This window comes from Mauremys reevesii, linkage group 19, assembly GCF_016161935.1.
Source record: "Mauremys reevesii isolate NIE-2019 linkage group 19, ASM1616193v1, whole genome shotgun sequence".
NCBI lineage: Eukaryota > Metazoa > Chordata > Testudines > Geoemydidae > Mauremys > Mauremys reevesii.
Genome location: NC_052641.1, coordinates 14,815,839 through 14,837,172, shown reverse-complemented (window position 1 = coordinate 14,837,172; position 21,334 = coordinate 14,815,839). Strand labels below are relative to the sequence as shown.

Genomic DNA, 21,334 nt, shown 5'->3' with positions numbered 1-21,334 from the left:
AGAAAGACTTGTAGGTGACACTGTGGGTTGCAGCTGAGTGTTGATGCCAATGGGATGTGGGAGTTTGCTGTAGTTCTCTTTCAAAAACAACCATGTAGTTATTTAATTTTTTGACCATTTGGGGAAATGAGTCGTCACATGAGCAGTCCAGCCAGCGTACATATAAGGAATCACTCTGTTGTTTGTTCCTTTACTTTAGTACTGTAATCACTAACAAGCTGACATCTTTATGGGATGGTGTGGTACCCAGCGGTGCCTTTGCCGATTTTTGTACAATAAAAAAGTCTGCCTCCTTTTCTTAAGGGTCTGTTTTTATATGTAACATTTTATAGCATCACTTTTTAAAGAGGAAGTGCTTAGGGCCCAGTTGCATAAGGTGCTGAGCACTCTTGCCTCTCACTGACTTGCATGGCAGCTGAGGGCAATCAGCACTTTGCAGAAGGTACTCAGCACCTGGCAGAATCAGGTTCACGGTAGGGAGGCAGGAAAACCACATAGTCACATCTTAGACAGTGATCAGTTCGTCATAAGCTAATGTTCGCTGTCAGCTTCTAACAGGACAAACTGGAGCTTGTTTGTGAGCTGTCAGCACCGTAGTCCTCAATCCAGAGATGACAGAAATGCTATTCGACAGTTCATATTGTGCAGGAAAGTCAACTTTTTTTATGAGGATTTGAGGGGAAAGGTCAGAGTCTTATAATGGAAACTCAACTTTAACCTTCAGGAGTGGTTCCTGACTCCCCACAATTAGCTCTGGGTTTTTTTAAATAGTGCATCTTCCGTAAATCTTCAGCCCACATCCGGAAAGGTTTTGTTTGCATTAGGGCTTTATTCGTATCCTGTGCTCTGCTGATGTGTCTTTCTTTCTGTGCTGTGGGGTTTTCCTTTGCATTTGCCTCTATAGATGCTTCCTGCAGGTGCTCGAGCTTGTTATATGTCTGCTCCTGGGTTGCATTGAATCCCACTGAAAGTGCAAAATGCTTCTACCATCTCCTGCCCTCGAGATGTGACTGCCTCCCACCAGTCCCAGTGTTAAATAAAAACCTACCACTGATCTAATTTTATAGCCTTAACCCTGTAGTGACTGAGTGCCTCACAGACATTGAGGAGTTGATCCTCAAAACAGCATATGAAGTAGAGAAGTACTATCCTTATTTCACTGAGGCACAGAGAGCGTAAGAACCTGATCCAAAGCTCACTGAAGTCAATGGGAGCACTTCCATTGACCTCAGTGGATTTCAGATCAGGCCCTATGTGACTTCCCAAGTCACTCATGATAGAACTGGAAATAGAATTCAGATCTCCTGAGTCCCAGTCCAGTGCCTTATCCGCACCACCATCCCTTTCCACCTTTGGTGGGTAGGGGCAGAAATCCTCCCAACCACCACCACCTCCTCAGGCCCAGTGCCCCAATACACACAAATATGTACGTGTCATTATATGCCCTTACCCCAACATTTTTATTCAGTAATAAATGGGGTTGATTGCAAATAACCAAGGGAAATAAGATATTTCAGAGTGATTTAATGTCAGCCTACAAGGATAAAAACACACACAACAATTTAAATCATTATATTATTTTGTTTTCTAGTCAATAAAAGTAATTACAATAAAATGCTGTCAGTAGGGTCTGAAATTTGCATCCCCCCCTGCTCCCTCCAGATGCTCTTAGGCTCTTTTGATTGTGTTAAAACTGACAACGTTATTTCTCCTTGTAGGAGGAGTGTCCATTATTGTTGCATCAAATAGTCATGATCTGGATCAGTGTATCACTGGCAGAGTCTCATTACACGTAGATCTGGAAAGGCTGCCAGTTAGAGGGATTCCTGGGAGAAGCAGCTCTTCTTGCCTTTGCAAACGGAGGCGGACCAGCAGTGTTAGCTGCTCTCTCAGCCTGTGGGCTGGTGCCCTTTTCATTAAGAATTTATAAATTGTTGTTATCTTGTACATGCTGAGCTGCTTTTACAGAAGACCTGAGGGACCTGGAGAGACCTCTGAGCTGTGTTTAAAGCTTCCCTTCATTTGTCATTTTACAGTGCACATTGCCGGAACAGTAGTCAAGTCATAACAAAGTGAGATAAGATGTATACCAACTAAAAAAAACCCTCGCAGACATGCCTCAGAGGAAACTTATCCAGAGCTGCAGGTGAATAGCAGTAATGCGCATCTCACCCTTTGTATTAAATAATCCCAAACCCCTAGCTTCCTCCCCACCCCCCGCCACTTTGTCTGCTGTGAATTTATAACAGCACATCAATAATGCAAACAAAATATGCAGTCTGGTTGAAATTCACTCCTGCGCAGCCCAGACACACAGCCTATGTACCACTGAAGTGCTTATGCGGGAGGTAAGTGGTGCATAGGACTTGTGCTTGCCCTCTGCACAAGCTGAATTGCACCTGCGGTGAATAAGCAGCTGCTTTTGTCTTGCTTTAAACATAAAGCTGGACTAAACTCTGCAGTCCTTACTCACTTGTTACTCAGGCAGAATTCCCATGGACTTCATTGGGATTTTGCCCTGGTAGTGTCTGCATGAGGTCTGTGGGATCAAGCCTAATGTGAATTGCTCAGCTTATACCAACACATCTTCTTTCTAAGTGCTTCCTTCCCAATGGGCAGAGCTGTACATGAAAGCATTGATTTTTTCCAGGGAGTCATTTGCATGTTCTCTAACGGTGAGTCCTATGTACAGTTTATTTACCTTAGTGACATTCTTGTGATTCTTAACAGCTGCTTTTCCACTTTGACTCATAATTTATGAATTTTGCTTTCTAGTCAACTAAGGGTTAATGGCTTCAGTGTCTCTGGGTATGTACAGGAAGTAGGGTGACCAGATAGCAAGTGTGAAAAATCAGGACAGGGGGTCGGGGGCAATAGGCACCTATATAAGAAAAAGCCCCAAATATTGGGACTGTCCCTATAAAATTGGGACATCTGGTCACCCTAACAGGAAGCAGCAGCTGCATTTCATAAATACCCTCATGTACAGTGTACAGATTTTGTATTGGCTCTTCTAAGAGAAGAGCAAGTAATGGAAACATCAGATGCTTTTGGATGTTAGGTCAGCAAATCCATTTGGCCTCATCTCCTTTCTGTTAGCAGCTGTACCCCACACCAGTTCTTCACTAAATGACCATTTGACTGAGCATCTGATAAAAATGCATCCTTCTTAGACGTTTCCTCACTTTATATTACAAAGTACAGGACTGGGGGAAAATATGTAAACTACAAACTTCTGAATTAGTAAAGATCAAATATGGGGCAAAAAACTCATTAGGGATGTAATAATAAGGCATGGACTATTATACAATGTGAGACTAATTAACTTTGTGTCAGATGCTTGGAACCATCTTACTCCATTTTTATTGGGCTCCTAGGTGCTATGTCAATACAAATAATAATAATAATTCTTACTCAGTTGCACTTCAAGTGAATTCAGTGGGTATTTTGCCTGAATAAGGACTAAGTAAAAGTAGGGTCAAGGGCTCAGGAATTTGCACATTGTTTGTAAGCTAGCCTATGAATCAACATTTTGCAGTCAATAATTTTTAGCTATAAATATAAAATAATGCAAGGTTAACAATTCAAAATAGCAATTTCCTTACTTCCATTGGTCCTGCCTTGTGGTTGTATGTTGTCTGTAAAATTCTTCTTAGAGTAAGATGACCAGAAGTGTGCCTAGTACTCCAGATATGATCTAATTCATCCCTCGGTGCTGGAATAACTTCCATTGTTTATATTATATACTTCTGTTTATGTAGCCCAGAATTTAGTTTGCTTATTTACTGCAGCTAACCAGAGCACCACATATCGGGGGACGGATAGCTCATTATTGAGCATTGGCCTGCTAAACTCAGGGTTGTGAGCTCAATCCTTGAGGGGGCCATTTAGGGATTTGGGGATTGGTCCTGCTTTGAGCAGGGAGTTGGACTAGATAATCTCTTGAGGTCCCTTCCAACCCTAATAATCTATGATTCTGTTCTCTGAGTTTTATCAGCCACAGTTCCAAAGCTTCCTCTTCCTCATTGTTTGCAAGCATTTGAACACCTGTTTCTATTGCAATAAATTGGACCTGCAAATAGGTGTTATAATTGTGCAGTGGTTCTCCAGATTATTTATGCTGCGTGCCACTTCATATGCGCCTGGATTGACTTCTCTTCTGACATCCCAGCTGTCCCTGTGTTTCACTCTGCAGACCACCGGAAATGTTTCTGCAGACTATTATGCTCCACAAGCAGAGGCTTGAGAACCACTGTTGTAGGGAGATGGACTTCTGGTTTCAAGGTGTGATTGATTCAATAAGGCTTCCGAGCGGTATGGGTGAATCTTGGTACTCTTCTTTGTGGTGATTGCGGTAATTTTTTATTTGTTGTTTTACTGTAGCACTGACAGGCTCCAAACAATATCAGGGTCCTGTTGGGCTAAGAGCTGTACAGACCCTTAGTGAGAGACAGTCCCTGCCCTGCAGGGTTTACAGTCTAAATGGACAAGATAGACAAAACATGGGAGAAAGGAAGTATCGTTATCCCCATTTTACAGGTGGGGAATAGAAGCATTGAGAGATTTGCCAAAGGTTGCACAAGGGAATCTGTGGCAGAGCTAGGAACTGAAACCAGATCTCCCAAGTCCCAGAACAGTGCCTTAACCACGAGTCCATCCTTTCTCTGGTTGTCAGGCTTACCTGCCCAACTGGTAGGCGGTAGGTAGTCCCAGAACTAACTGGGCTTGTACATGTCTGGCATGTGTATGAACATGAATTTTTGTTTGCAGTGTAGATGGGACCAGAACCGTTAAAGAACTGGGGTTGGGATTTGTGTTACAACTTTGTAATGCTGGTGGTTCTTTCTGAACTCTATAAATCAGATCTGTCTTACTCATTAGAGCCTTATTTGGTATTTTATTGTTCTAATATTTCTCTCATTAGTGTGTGTTCAGATAAGCTGGCAGAACTACATGCAGTGCTAACGCACTAGATAACATTTGCTAGGGTTTGATAATGAAGCTCCCTATCAGCTGTTTGCTTGTCTGTATTTGGCTACATTCCGCCAAGGGTTTTCAGGGATTCACAGCTTGTTAGGTTTCTTCCTTCTAATAATTGAAAGTAACAATCTGTTTTCCTTTTCCTTTTCCCAAGGAAATCAAATATTGAAAACCTTGAAAACCTATTTCCTGTTTACTCAATGAGATGGTGAAAATGCTCATGGCATAATAGTTAATAATAGGACCTGATCCTTCCAGCACGGAAGTCAAAGGGTGAAACCCTGGCCCCATTGAAGTCAATGGCAAAATGCCCACTATCTTTAATGAGGTCAGGATTTCACCAGCTGAGTCTAATCATATGAGTCAAGTTACTTGTTCTTTGTATAGCGCTTAAGAACGATGGGGTCTTTGGCCATGACTAGTGCTTCTAGGTGCAACAGTAATACAAATAATTAATAATAATAATACTTGTGTGTTTGCAGGATTGGTCCCATAAATTTAAAAAAAAGGAATAAATAACAATGGGATAATAATACACTACTTAAAAATCATTTGTAATGTATTGTGACATAGGACCTGATTATGAAACCCATACTCACTCAGTCGCACTTAATGGATAGTTTTAGCAAGGGACTTAAATGCATGCTTAATTTTAGGGTTGTGAGTAGTCCCATTGGCTTAGAGATGTGCTCAAGCACCTTGTTGAGTTGAGACTGAAGTCAATAGGACTATTTGTCCATAAACTGCACCGTTAAAAATGGATTATAGTCTTGCAAACTCTACTGATGATACTGCTACCAGGAGCAGTCCCATTGCACTCCCTGGTAATGAATACTTGCAGTTATAAGCAGTGACTCATGGTTCGTGTTGCAGCATCAGGCACTGTGACTGAAATGTTATAGGAACAATTGAAAACATTCCTGAAATTGGTGAAGTATTTCTTAGCATGCTTTTATCATTAACCTGTTTTGAAGTTTCTTGTTCATATTTGCATTTCAGTCTGGTCTTGTATTTACCAAAGACAGATCTATTGTTTGGCAGGCGGCAACCTGGCAGTGCTTCATCTTACACACTTGTCTGCCCAAAATAAAAAAAAATAAAAAAACCTCCATCAAACTTTTAACTGGAAACTCTGCACTTCTGGACATGACCAACTGCTGAGAAGTTGGACTGTTCCACCCATTGTGGATTGATTGTACCCTGGAAACAGTTTTTTGTGGGGAGATTTTTTTTCCTTTTTCAGTTATTCATCTGCCTTCTACCACAACAGCCTGTGGGAGTTACGTTTTGCCTGTGTAAAGCTAAAAGACAATATATCTATTGACCCTTTTGCTGTTTCTGGAATGTGTCTTTTGAAAAGTTCCCTTGAATTTTTCTAAGCAAAACATGCTCCATTCTTCATCCTTACTGCAGACTGAAATGGTAAATAGGATAGGAGAAATTTTAACATCCCTCAAAGAAAACTAATTGACAGTTTTCCCTTAACACAGAACCATACTGGGGGATGTGACATAGTCTGAATAATGTATTTTTTTTAAAACTTCTCTGACACATCATTATAATGGCATGATAACATAATAATAGCCTCTTGTTCCTCACAGAATTTCTGAATGCTAATCATAAAAGGGCCATGTCCATAATCCATTGAATTCAGTTACATTGTCTTCAATGGGAGTTGGACAAGGTACAGTATGACAACACCCCGACTGCCTGTTTAAAACTCCAGTTTAGCCGATTTCATAATACGTTGCATCTCAGCATTCATACCAAGAGGTTCAGTACCTGGAATTTATGTCTTTACACCAGTATTCTTTCCTTTTCCAATTCACCTTCACAACATGAGCGTTTTAAAAAAAAATCTTTGTATAATCAAAGAAATTCAAAGAGTCTTCCATTATAAAGTACTACGTTTTGGTTAGAGCTCCGTAAGCAGATACTTAAATTAACACTGCATGCATGCAAAAATTATTGATAAAGCCAAGAAATTTTCCAGCCCTAATATGCAGTGTCCATCCTATACAAAAATGCACCCTGTTGCTAAACTGCAGAATTCTTGGAGTACAGCTTTTAAAAGTAGCTGTTCTAAGTAGCCTCATGTGAGACTCAAACATGTTACATCAGAAAAAATGTTTGCCAGGTTTGAAATTCTTTTAATTCCTACATTTAAGGGGAAAAAATATTTTTCTGAATGAACTACTTCATCCATAACGGACTGTCAACCATAACTGATCTCCGCTCCAATGCCACCCATTTAGCTCACCTTTTTTCCCTATCTCCAAAGGCTCGCTGGGATCATTACAGGCATCTGGAACAACCAGTAGCTGCTGTGTGCAAGTCTGACTAATGCAGTTCAGTGGTTAGATAGAAAATTGGTGCAGGAAATGTGGCAAACATAAGTTTGATACCACAGTGTTTGTTTTTTCCTGCTAGCTGGCAGAGAGAGGCAAAAGCACTGTTGCCAAACTGTGCAGCTATTCAGTTTGTTTTCCAGCATGGGAGACAAATCCGTGTATGCAAGGCCTGTTTTGTTTGTTTTTTTTAGAAGTGCTGAGTACCCACAACTCCCATTGCTGTCAAGGTGGATTGCAGCTACTAGCACCTCTAAAAATCAGGCCATTAAAACACGTCACATAATCCTTTGTTTTATTTTAACTTTACAAATGTTTAGCATCATCATGGCATAATAAACCTAGCCTCTTACATGGACATTTTAGGCTGTACTTTTTACTGAGTACTGGAAATGCCATTCAATTAATAGCTACAGCTTTAAGTTCTTCCCACTTACCATCAAGATCTAGCGTGGCAAGCTAAGAAAGGAAGCATCATCACTCAGACCGAAATAATGGCAGTTTTGTGCACCTCCTATGCTAGAGAGGGTTCTAATGGGTTAAATCCCTGGCTGCTGTAAATTGGAATAGCTCTGTCAAAGTCAGATAAAGCTATGGCAGTTTACACTAGCTGAGGATCTGGACCTGCAGATCTGCCTCGTCCTTTATTTATAACTCAGGCATTTATAGAAAGCATGACTTTGAAATAACTGAACACTAAAATCTGAGTTGTGTTTTTGATGGAAATCTGGATTTTTTTACTATGTCCTGGCTGATATGGGGCTGAAAAGACTAACAGTGCAGCAGATATCAGGCTGCACTTCAATTTTTAAGAAATTGTCTGTTAATTAGAAGTGCTGCATCTGTGACCGTTAAGTTTTCTTGTTGCATATGAGCTTTAAGAAAGAATTGCTTTAGCAAAAGCAGACTAAAGACAGCTAAGAAGGAGGCAGCATGCTTCATATGCATGTTTATTTGGGGACTCATAAACTAATGTTGGAAAAGGGATTCCATGAAGAGGGGGACCTCATTAGCTTTCAGCATGACAGGTGAGAAGCAAAGCAAAAAAAACAAAACAAACCTGTATGTGCTCTTTATTATCATAGAATATCAGGATTGGAAGGAGATATACCTATCTCATAGAACTGGAAGGGACCCTGAAAGGTCATTGAGTCCAGCCCTCTGCATTCACTAGCAGGACCAAGTACTGATTTTGCCCCAGATCCCAAAGGGGCCCCCTCAAGGATGGAACTCAGAACCCTGGGTTTAGCAGACCAATGCTCAAACCACTGAGCTATCCCTCCCCCTACTGAGCTATCCCTCCTCAGGAGGTCATCTAGTCCAACCCCCTGCTCAAAGCAGGACCAACCCCAACTAAATCATCCCAGCCAGGGCTTTGTCAAGCCTGACCTTAAAAATCTCTAAGGAAGGAGATTCCACCACCTCACTAGGGAACCCATTCCAGTGCTTCACCACCCTCCTAGTGAAAACGTTTTTCCTAATATCCAACCTAAACCTCCCCCACTGCAACTTGAGACCATTACTCCTTGTTCTGTCATCTGGTACCACTGAGAACAGTGTAGATCCATCCTCATTGGAACCCTCTTTCAGGTAGTTGAAAGCAGCTATCAAATCCCCCTTCATTCTTCTCTTCTGCCAACTAAACAAGCCCAGTTCCCTCAGCCTCTCCTCATACGTCATGTGCTCCAGCCCCTTCATCATTTTTGTTGCCCTCCGCTGGACTCTTTCCAATTTCTCCACATCCTTCTTGTAGTGTGGGGCCCAAAACTGGACACAGTACTCCAGATGAGGCCTCACCAATGTCAAATAGAGGTGAAAGATCACATCCCTCGATCTGCTGGCAATGCCCCTACTTATACAGTCCAAAATGCTGTTAGCCTTCTCGGCAACAAGGGCACACTGTTGACTCACATTCATCTTCTCGTCCACTCCCTAGGTCCTTTTCTGCAGAACTGCTGCCTAGCCACTCGACCCCTAGTCTGTAGCAGTGCATGGGATTCTTCCGTCCTAAGTGCAGGACTCTGCACTTGTCCTTGTTGAACCTCATCTGGTTTCTTTTGGCCCAATCCTCTAATTTGTCTAGGTCCCTCTGTATCCTATCCCTACCCTTCAGCTTATCTACCACTCCTCCCAGTTTAGTGTCCTCTGCAAATTTGCTGAGAGTGCAGCCCACGCCATCCTCCAGATCATTAATGAAAATGATGTATAAATTTGACCTCATTTGTTGTTCTTCTTTGGTTATATTGTAACTATCTAGTCTTGACATATATTTTCTCTTCTGGAGAATTCTGTCAGTCTTTGGAAGACTTCACGTGTAATGTGACTTCACATCTGGAGGTTTAAACCTGAGCTCTGGTTCTATGGACCCAGTCCACTTGAAAGGAGAAGGGAGAAAAAGCTGAAAAAGCTGCAGCTCGGGTTTCAAACACTCACTGCTGAGGTCGTGGATCTGGTCTTCCAAAGCCTGTCTTCTAGGAAAAGCCAAGCCAAAACCAGAAATTTCTAATGTAAAAAGAAGCAGGGATAACTCCATCTCTTTGGAGCTTTCTTTATGTATAAATGAGCAGTAAAGGATAAAAAAAATGAGTTTTGTATTTTATTTCATGTGCAGTTTGCCTTTAAATTACTCCTATGATTCCCTCTCCAATGTGACTGTGTGACTCAGTGCCTGCAGCTCTAGACTACTGCATCTATTAGGATTCGGAATCTGAAATGTAATGTTCCCAACTCATATTTTCATTATTCTGTAACTCCCACCGGAGTACAAGAACAGAGCTATAAAATATAACTCTGTTAATATTAAAGTGGTGATGTTAGTAGTAATAAGTTTTAAAAAAAATATTCAGGCTCTTTTATATTTTATTTTAAGATCAAAATACCTCACTGGAAAAACATTTAAAATGTCTTGAGCTTGCCCAATGAAAAAAAATAAGATGAGGAGGAACAATAACGTTACTGTGGCTCTCAGATAGGAATTCTTGTCTTGGAATGTAACCAATTCTAGTTACTCATCTGCTGTGTTCTTTTATTTTGGGGCAGTTACACTCACATTGAAAACTATGGGCCATGTTCTGCAAACATTTAGACATGAGATACTTTACTCATGTGAAACTAATGGGCCTCCTTGTGGGAGTGATTTGCAGGATCAGGCCCTGAATCTGTATTAACGAATTACTTGTTTTATGTTTCAACGATGAAGTCAAGAGAGAATGGCAGCTTGCTGTCCATAGAACTTAGCTCAAACAATGGACTGCTCTTAGATGGCTGTTACAGAATTGGATTCATAAGTAAATATTTCTCTATAGCAGCTGGACCCTGAGTAAGAGGTGGGGGAAGGGACAATCTTACAAAAATCTGCCAGGTAATAATAGTAATGTATGGGTGACTTCATTTTTATATTGTGTTTTTCAGTGTAAAAATGTAGCAATAATTGTTCCTTAATTAAATTTAATGCAAATATGTGTGTATAATAAGTAATATAGCTCTCCTGTAGAAAAACAACTCAGACATCCAGATCATCTGATCCTCTGCAAGATGCTGGCGCCTGCGCCGATCCACCATCCAACTAAACTCCTGAACCTCTTCCTCCTCTGCTCTGCTGTTGAATGCTCCATGATTTAAAGACTAAAAAGTAGCAGATAATCCCCCCAACAGCGCCCCCCCCCCCCCCCCGGAGGGAGGGAAAAAACCTCCAGGGCCACTGCCAATCTACCTGGAGGAAAAATTTTTCCCGACCCCAAATATGGCGATCAGCTGAACCCGAGCATGTGGGTCTGGCTCTGGGCTAACAATACAAAGACCCAACACCTTTATATTGTAGTGTGTAGTAGTGTTATTGATATTGTTGACTAATGATATATAATATATCATCCTATCTCTCCATCCTCCATAAACTTTTAAAGTCATGGAGGTCCTTCGCCTCCCTTTTCCTCCTTCTCCTTGTTCTTCGGGTTCTCTGATGGTTAGCTCTCCTCCTCTGATGGTCTAATTTAAAGCCTAAATTTTAAACTGACAATGACTATATTTATATGTCGTGTTGTTTGTCCTTAGCACTGAGCTGAAATAATTCCTCTCCCTCCCTCCTATTCCTCTGATATCTGATATAATATATATCATCTCAATATCTCTCTCTCTCTTTCTTCTTTTAAAAAAAAAAAAAAACCTCCCTCTCTCTCTCATCCTTTCTTTCATCCTCCATTCCTCCATTCATTCTAGTGGCCCTTCCCTTCTTTTGTACCTGTTCCTTTGAATTCATCCTTCAAAAACAAACAGACAAACTACACACAATACTCCAAGGTCTCACTAACGCCTTATTATATGACTAGGGGGCCCCCCCTATCTTCTCTACTAGAAATACCTCGCCTAATGCATCCCAAGACCGCATTAGCTTTTTTAACGGCCACATCACATTGCCTACTCATAACTGAACTGTCCTCTAGGGATTTCATTGAGTATAAATAAAATTCCTGAAGACATACATGCTTGCTTACCATAATTAGCAGAAAGTTGAAGAATCTTGGGAACATTTCATATGGACGTTTTCTTTGATTTAGTTCACTTATCTGTTTATAATTATAGTATTTTGTATTTAATGCTACTGTTTTGGCTCTTGACATGCATATCATGCCCAATGAGTTCTCACTGGCTTTCTTACATCACTTTATGAAACTAAGATAAAATGAATCCAGGAAAGTTTTTACAATCAAATGTGCTTGCAAAAGAAATTGCAGAACTGAGTGAAATAAATAATTAGGTGATATCTATGAACTGGATGGATAGATGAGGAACAGGAGACCTGAAACCTTCTGGCACAGTTTGTTACTTTCCATTTATCATGCGTAAAATGTTTCATGATTTGATATTTTATGTGGATTTATTGTCAGGAAACTATTGTCTGCCTGGAACAGTTCACAGAATAACCCAATTCTGAACTATTCTAATAGGATTGTTTTGGGAGGGAATGAGTGATTGAACCTGGCAGTATTTTAGGAATGAATCTTAAAATTCAAAACCTCCAGAAATATTCTCAGCTCTGCTCCAAGGATTAGGTAAAAACTGTCAGATTAGGAGCATGCCTGGATACCTGAAGAGCTAGTGCAGCCGGGAGAGTTTAGGTGTACGTTGCCAAATCTTGATCCCATTGAAATCAATGACAAAATTTCAGTTAACTTCTCTGAGACCAGCATTTGGTCCAGGGACACGAGACTCTTTTTGGAACAGATGAGAGCACATACAGGTGAGGGGTGCTACGTCAGAACAGAACGGGCAACAATGCACTGGCTGAGAGAACATAAACCAGGAGAGAGTGAACAAGTGAACACAGGATCGGAGGCAAAGGCATATGGAGTGGGGGGTGAGGGAGGGAGGGATGCTGTGCAAAGGCCAACTGTGAGGAAGGAAAAGGCAACTAAAATAAACAGATGGGGTAGACAAAGAGGAAAATAATATTGGACAGTGTAACAGATGACAGAAGGCCTCAGGAAGGAGAATCTAAAAAGAGAGAGAGCAGCAAATATGAAGGAAGGGGTCACTCAAGGAAGTGCATCTGTGTAAATGCAGAAGCGTTGGGAAGAGCATGGTGGGATCACAGCCTTGTGGTATTGGTTCTAGTGTGGGGAAGCAAAAAATCTTTGCTGGCTACCAGGGGCGTAGATTGTTCAGAGGAGAGCAGAAAACATCTGAGCAGGCCTGGGGTGGGGTGGGAAGACTAGCCATATGGGTGAAGGGAAGTGAGGAAGAGAGGAGAGAGCTGGACGAGTTCCGGCTGTGACAGTCTTGTTATGGGAATAAGGGGATGGTCACAGAATTCAAACATGTGCATGGAAAGAACAAATTGGTGAGAATAGGAGAGATCAGCTGCCCAAACATAAACTGGAGCACAGGAATTGGAGGAAATAAATTGAGCAGTAACATTACAGCTATGGTACAAGATTACTTCCTCAGATAATGATGAAAATGAGTGGCGATGTCAGAACCGAAGGCATGTTCAGGGCATAATAACCATTATCTCCTTAGTCAAACTAAGAACACAGTTCTAAAGAGTCTGGTCTTTGGAAGCTCTCAAAGTGCCTACCTCCCATGATTTCAAAGAGATCTTGAAGCACAGAAGGTTCACGGGATTGGGCCCAACTATTCACAGTATTTAGAAAAGGCCAGGTCCTGCAAAGTGCAGAGTAGATTCCTGGATGTCAAAAGTGAGAACATGAAAAGGAAAAATAAGGACTATGAATTTTGGCAGTGTAAATTTGGAACAAATACTTGGAGCAGGTAAGATTTAATGGAGGAGGAGAATGAACAAAGAGAGATGGTAAAAATGGAAAGTGTGCAAAGACCCATCTGCTAATGTTTCCCACAAAGTTTAGTGTGTGCTGAATAGTGGTAAATGCAGTAGGAATAAAATCGGAGTGGCTAAAACCATACAGTCCTAGTCTGGTGCAACTTACCTTTAAATAGTGTAAAATATAATGTTCTTTTGGCTTTTCCTCAGGCAAGACAGCAAGCACAAATACGACATCAAATGGCAGAAGACAGCAAAGCAGAATACTCATCCGTTCTTCAGAAATTCAACCACGACCAACGCGAACATTATCACACCCACATACCAAACATCTTCCAGGTGAGATCTCATAGTACTGACTTATAGCAGCCTGTGTTCTTGGTGTGGCTACATCGACTAGATACATTGCAAATGCATTGGTAAGCCAGCTTAATTCTGTGATACCAGTTCTTTGCTCTTCAGAAACCACAGCACCACATTAGCAGACACTGGACACGATGCAGCAACCCAGGATCTCTAAAAGAAGAAGTTGCTCTCTTTGGTGGGAGCAACAATTCCTATGAATCCAAAGAGATGTTCTGGGGTTCAGTCTACTAAACTCCCTCTGGGCTAGCTACCAGACTGATTGATAATGTGGGAGGTGGGAGTCTGCTAGTTGGTATGGCAGGAAGGGGCATGCCTGATGACATTACTCATAGTCTCGTTTTATTATACTCTACGTCCATGCATCTGGGGAATGAGAGCATTACTTGCATTGTCGGGGCAGGAATCAACTGAGAGAATTGTCATCTATAAAACCTTATGCTCCTTTGTGACCTGTTTTCAAACCTAGATTTCAAAGATGTTTAGATTTATACCACGTTAATGCAGGGCAATAGCTTAATGGATGTCAAGGGGGCAGATGCTTACAGTTTGATTACGTTTACTAAAAATGTCAGATGGTGACCAAAAAAGACATGGCAGAGAGAAAGTTAAAACTGCAGAGAGAAAGTTAAAACTGCTGTGCTCTTTATGCATGGTCATTCAAGCCAATGTCTAGGATAAATTATTCCAAGGTATTTTGTGTTATAAAAAAAAAGCAGCATCCCCAGGCCATGTATACACTTCTTACAAGGCCTTTAGAGACCATAAAATGTTGGATCTGGTAAGCAGAATTGAACTTGCATCCTTGGCTAAGCATAGTTTGGGTTCCTGTGCATTACCAGTGCTCCAGAAAATTCCCTTGCTTTGCTTTAAGTGTTAAAATAGCATTCAGAGAGCTTGTTTTACTTTTAAAAGAATAATATCAGTGTTCTTTCCTGTAATTGTTCCATTTTTCTGTTGGTCATGGTTGGGTCACAGTTTAACAGGAAAAAAATGCATATGAGGGGATGGTTTTCAGCAGTCAGTGTCCTATCAGGTCTCATGTTTCAACATGAAACATGCACCTTTGACACCTGGACACACACTGTGCCTCCTATTATGATTCATCATGACAGGAATATGCAACATCTGGTTTTCCTGTGTCCTAAACCAGAAGTCAGTGGAACAGATATTGAGATCCTTGGCACTCTCTGTAGTGATCAATAGGGCGCTATGTTGAGATGCCCTGATGTAAACATTATAAAGTAATGTGGAGGTTATTCTGAGGCCATCCTTTGATCTCTGATATCACTAAACCATACAGTACATGAGAATAACCATCTTAATTTGCCTGGGTTTAAAGTCTTATTTAAACAATATAACAGAAGCTGTTTTGTTGCAGAAATTAAAATTAATTGAAACTGTGAAATAACTTTTGATGTTTGATCAAAGTGAAATGTAATGTTTCAGAAAATACAAGAGATGGAGGAAAGGAGGATAGTGAGGATAGGCGAATGCATGAAAACCTATGCAGAAGTGGACCGCCAGGTGATCCCCATAATCGGGAAGTGTCTGGACGGAATAACAAAGGCAGCAGAATCAATTGATCAGAAAAATGTAAGTGTTGAATCTTGTATCTTCTTCTTTCTCCTGTGTTCTTTATTATTTATTAGTTGTATAATAAAACCTAGGAGCGCAAGTCGGGAGCTAGAACCTTATTGTACTAGGCACTGTACAGACACACAACATAAAGATGGTCCCTGCCCCAAATTGCTTACAACCAGCTACAGTAACTCCCCACTTAAGGTCTTCTCGCTTAACGTTGTTTCGATCTTACGTCCCTGCTCAATTACAGAACATGTTCCATTTAAAGTTGTGCAGTGCTTCGCTATAACATCATTTGGCTGCCTGCTTTGTCCACAGCTGGCAGCCCCCCTATCAGCTCCCCTATGTGTCCCCGTCCCCCCCCCCAACAGTGCCTCCCGCCCACCGGAAGACCCTGCAGATCAGTGCCTTCCCCCTCCCTCCCCTGCCTCCTGCCTGCAGCAATCAGCTGGCTTGTGGTGTTCAGGAGGGAGGGGGAGCCTGGGCACCACGTCCTCGCTCCTCCCCCCTTCGTCCTGAACGCCGCAAGTCAGCTGATTGCCGCTGGCAGGAGGCAGGGGAAGGAGCGAGGACGCGGCGTGTGGAGTAAAGGGGGAGGGGGGAAGAAGAGGCAGGTTAAGGGTGGGGGCTTGCAGGAAGAGGTGGCATGGGCAGGCCAAGGGTTGAGCCCCCGGCCCCTGGTGCTTGCAGAGTAGGGGAAGATGCTGCTGTGCAACATGCTCCTAGCGTACAGCACCTTCAGCCTCCTTGCCTGCCTCATTGTCTCCAGTGCCAGTGGGCGCCTGCCTGGGTGGGGTAAGGCGGGGGCACCTCTCCACTATAGTACTGTACTGTACGGCAAAAAAAAATTCCCCTGGAACCTAACCCCCCCATTTACATTCGTTTTATGGGGAAATTGGATTTGCTTAACATCATTTCGCTTAAAGTCGCATTTTTCAGGAACAGAACTACAGCGTTAAGTGAGGGGAGTTACTGTGCACTGTTAAAAAAGAAACTGAAACACAGAACTTGCACCCAAACCCAGTTAGTGCACAGAAAAGGTGTTCCTCTATCACGTTAACTAACGATAGCTCTAGTGCAGTTTTATTGTATGAAAAGATAGTTGCTTTGTTGTCTTCTTACAGAAAAAAAAATCTGTAAAAGCAGCAGAGAGTCCCATGGCACCTTATAGACTAACAGACATATTGGAGCATGAGCTTTCATGGGTGAATACCCGCTTCGTCGGATGCATGAAAAAAATCTGTTCTTCTCACAGATGGATTCGTTTAGCAAGTTAATCCATAGGGTCGTTTATCTTTTAAGAAGGAAAAGTTTCTCTACCAAATTTACTCCATTAACATGCATTCTATACATAAATGTTTTGTTCGGATGTATTTAGATAAGATAATGTGTTCTAAAGATGTGACTGTTAGGGCTTGTATACATTACACAGTATTGTCGACTAAAGTCAGCTTTCATCAGCAAAATAGTGGAGGTGTACACATTGAAATGCTCTTCTCACTGATGTAACTCCCCTGCTACACTGACAAAATAAAACCACCTCGGCAAGAGGCATAGAGCTTTTTGCAACATAATTAGAGTGACGCAGCGTCAGTGTAGACAGCACTTGCGTATGTCGCCCTAATTGGCCTCCAGGAAGTGTCCCACAGTGCCCATCATGACTGCACTGGTCAGCAGTTTGACTCCACTGCCCTGAAGGTACACAGGCATGTGCCGCTCTCCCGTTTAAATGCCTGGGAATTTTTGAATTTCCTGTTTGGATGGCATAGACTATTCACACAGCATCTTCCCAGGAGACCATGCTGGCTTTCTGCAATAGACAAGCTCCCACATGGAGTGCGCCAGAGCTGTTGGCTCTGCTGGGTCTGTGGGGAGAGGAGGCTGTGCAGTTGCAGCTTCGCTCAAGTTGTAGGAACTTTAATATCTGTGGGCAGATTGCTCGTGGCATGCAGGATGAGAGACACAAAAGGGACATGCAGCAGTGCCATGCTAAGATCAAGGAGCTGCGGCAGGCATACCAGAAGGCAAGGGAGGCCAACTGTTGCTCTGGTGCAGCACCAAAGACATGCTGCTTCTACAAGGAGCTGCATGCCATCCTAGGTGGCAACCCCACCACCAAGAGCCCTATGGACACATTGGGCTGGAGGCAGTGGCCAGTGGAGTCAACCCTGAGGACGAAGTGGTGGATGAGGAAGTGGAGTTGGAGAAGCATGTGGGACATGCAACAGAGTCATCCAGTGGCGTGTCAAGCCAGTATCTGCGTTTGACTCCGGAGGGGTCTAGCCAGACCTAGCACTCTGGCTCACATGGAGCAGGAGAGGCAAGCTTTGGGAAGCATGCGTTTTGCTTTGCTACTGCACAGTGATAGGAGATTGAGGTCTCATTTACTTTGGTATATGATAGAGAAGGGATAAGAGAGAGAAATTAACAACCAAGCCTATGCAGCTATGCATTGGGGGCCCTGTGGAAAAGTTCGTTAATGTACACTGGGATGTCTTGGGAATCCTCCATAGGACACTTTCATGTAGGTACTCTGCAATCCTCTGCCAAAGGTTCCTTGGCAAAGCTGTCTTGTCTGTCCCCCTACTCCATGCCAGCCGGCGATTATTTCTGCAGGGACCAAAGTGGCATACAGGTGAGCAGCATACGGACCCGGTCTGAAACTGCACACATGCAGGAGATGCACCCTTGCATCCTGGGTTACCCTCAGAAGTGAGATATCGGGTTTGATTACCCAACCCTATGGAAAAAGGTGCCAATATTCAGAATATTCTCCCTAGGTGCATGTAGTGACCCTCTTCGCAAACCATCCAGTTAATGGAAAGCTCAGGCTGGATAGCCTGGAAAGGAGATGATAATAGAAGAACAAGAGTGGATGATAAAGCTATTGGAGGGCCAGACAGAGAGGCTCAAGTCCCTCATAGCGCTGCAGTCTGAGCACATCCGTGCATGACTCCCTCTGCAGCTCATACAGAACCCCATTCCATGCCCTTCCCAAACTCCCCCAACACATGCCCTGCATGTTCCCGTTCCATCGCAGTACCCCTTGCACTCCACCCGGAGAGCCTGGTTTCATGATGAAAGCTGGAGTTACACACAACTGGAGAGACTTAACCGAGAGACACTTCCTCATTGCCATGTCCCCAGTTTGCAAAAAAAAAAAAAAGTTTTATCCTTTAATGAAAGTGTAGTCTTTGAAACAAAATGAGTCTTTATTTGTGTCATGCACATGGTAGTTGCTGCTAAAATTCAAATACAGTGGCTATAGACAGGAACATTTGCTCACTAGAATTAAAGCTCAGGAAGCAAGCATTGCAGGGGTCATTCGAGGTGACAAACAAACAGTGTCTGTCTGAATGCATCACATAAAGACACATTACTGGGCCTCATTGTCAAAATGCTCCTTCAAAGCCTCCCTGATTCGAAATAGCCCCCCATTGAGCCCCTCTGATTGCCCTGGTATCTGACTGCTCAAAATCAGCAGCCAGCCAGTCCACCCCAGCACTCCAGCCCTGGGGAAACTTTTCCCCCTTCGTTTATTACAAAGCAGATGTTATGCAGAGCACAGCAGACTGCTATGATCTTTGGAATATTTTCCTCATTGAGGTCTAACCTGTCAAAAAGGCAGTGCCAGCAACCTTTTAATCTGCCAAAGGCACATTCAGTGTTCATTTGCCACCTGCTGAGCCTGTTGTTGAAGCACTCCTTGCTACTGTCTAGGTTCCCAGTGTAAGGTTTCCTGAGCCACGGGAGCAAAGGGTTGGCAGAGTGGGCATTGCACATCCCCCACTGGAATCTTCTGGTCTGGAAAGAAAGTCCCAGTATGCAGCTTTCTATACAGTCCAGTGTTCCTAAAGATGCGTGCATCATGAACTTTCCCTGACCCACCCACATTGGTGTCAGTTTGATCTGGGACCAAAATTGGGATATGCGTACCATCTATCACCCCACTGCTGTTAGGGAATCCCATTGCTGCAAAGCCATCAGTTATTTCCTGCACATTACCCAGAGTCATAGTCTGTTGTGGCAGGGGGCAATTAATGGCTCTGCACAGTTGCATCACTGCAACCCCTACGGTGAACTTTCCAACTCCAACCTGATCCGTGACTGACCAGTAGCAGTCTGGATTTGCCAGCGTCCACACAGCGATTGCCATTCACTTTTCCATTGTGAGGGCAGCTCTTATTCTGGTATCCTTGCACCGCAGGGCAGAGGCGAGCTCCGCACACAGTTCCAGGAAGGTGGCTTTGCACATCTGAAAGTTCTGCAGCCACTGCTCGTCATCCCATACATGCATCATGATGCAATACCATCACTCAGTGCTTGTTTTCCAAGCCCAGTACCAACGGTCCACCTTGTGCAGCTGCTTCGTGAATGCCAGCTGTAATCTTGAATTGTTTCTTTCCATTGCACACAGCAGGGCAGGCACCACAGATTCACTTTTCTTCCCTGCTCATGAAATACTGCAGGACCAGCTGCATTGTGTTCATAATGTTCATCACCAGACTAGTCAGCAGTTCAGGATCCATGCTTTCAGGCAGAGATGGCAGGCACACAGTTTACAGAGGCTATTCAAAAACGGTGCAAAATGAAGTCGGAAGCCCGTGGAATGATGGGACGGAAATAACTGCATCGTGAGATGGTGAGCATTCCCCCATGATGCACTTCAATCCGCTCCCAGATCTCCCAGCAGCAGAGGGTGGCTGGTTACACAGTGGGATAGCTACCCATGATGCAATGATCTCTCTGTCGATGCCAGAGCGCCAACTATGGATGCGCGCCACTGACACAAGGAGTGTTCTGTGGACGTGGACAACTGATGTAATTAAAGCAGCATATGATCATCAACTTAACTCTGTAGTGTAGACAAGGCCTTAGTAACTAGGTTTCAGCATCAATTAGAAGATGAAGGATATTATCACAGATATTTAGTGATCAATTCTTATGTGGCAGAAATGTTTGCTCTAGCTTTTCAACAGAACCACAAATCAACCTGAATGTTGCAGAAATTTGTTTATTTTAATTATTCTCATAATTATGGAAATGCTAGATTCTGAGTGTGGAGCTGGACAGCCTACCTGGATCGGGCTGGATTCAGCTTTGAAAATGAGCCAGCTTTCAGGCAAGGCTGAATGCACTGAAAACTGTTGATAGTATGTGATTAAAGGAACACAAGCCAAGACTCAGAACCTGCCCTGGCAGGAAAAGAGCAACCCTGCTTTGGGTAAGTCAGACTGTGAACTTTCATATGTAATCAGTGCAGAGATTAGACAGGAGTTCTTAGATGCAAGAAACTTTGGCATTTTGTTCATTGCAAGCACTAGTAGAGTATTCCCAATGCCAAGTACAGTACTCAAAAATCATGAGCTTGTTAAATATAATAAATGTGGGTTTTTTTTCATTTAGCTTTTGGGTTTGAGCCTTTTGGGTGCACCTGACCTATGTTTTCTAGCTTTCTACATAGCCCTGATGGCTAGAAATTTGGCAGTTGTTTTTTTAAAATGAAAGCTGAGATTCTCGTGTAATAACATGACTCCAGGAATTGGGGCTTTAAGTAAAATACCAGATATTGTAAGACACATGAAAAAAATCACAGGAGTGGGCAACACTGCCTTTTGCACCAAAGTATCTCAAATTAACTCTAGTTTGAAAAATGTAAGGATCTTTAAGATTTTAATGTTTGTTCTTTTAGGCATTCAAAAGTTAAAGGCTGATAGCAAGACCATTACTGGTGCTATTTTAGGAGTATTAAATAATACTTCTTTGGTTAACTTCATCTGAG

At 42.7% G+C, this 21,334-nt stretch overlaps 1 protein-coding gene across 11 annotated transcripts in view; it reads left to right on the top strand.

Moving 5' to 3' along the window:
- FNBP1 (formin binding protein 1) overlaps positions 1-21,334 on the top strand; it is a 161,498-nt gene that overhangs the window by 100,699 nt on the left and 39,465 nt on the right. For all 11 annotated transcript variants that reach the window (XM_039507061.1, XM_039507068.1, XM_039507064.1 and 8 more), the window contains 2 exons: positions 13,816-13,944; positions 15,418-15,564. In XM_039507061.1, the coding sequence (XP_039362995.1) occupies positions 13,816-13,944; positions 15,418-15,564 (276 nt within the window). The remainder of the gene's footprint in view (positions 1-13,815; positions 13,945-15,417; positions 15,565-21,334) is intronic.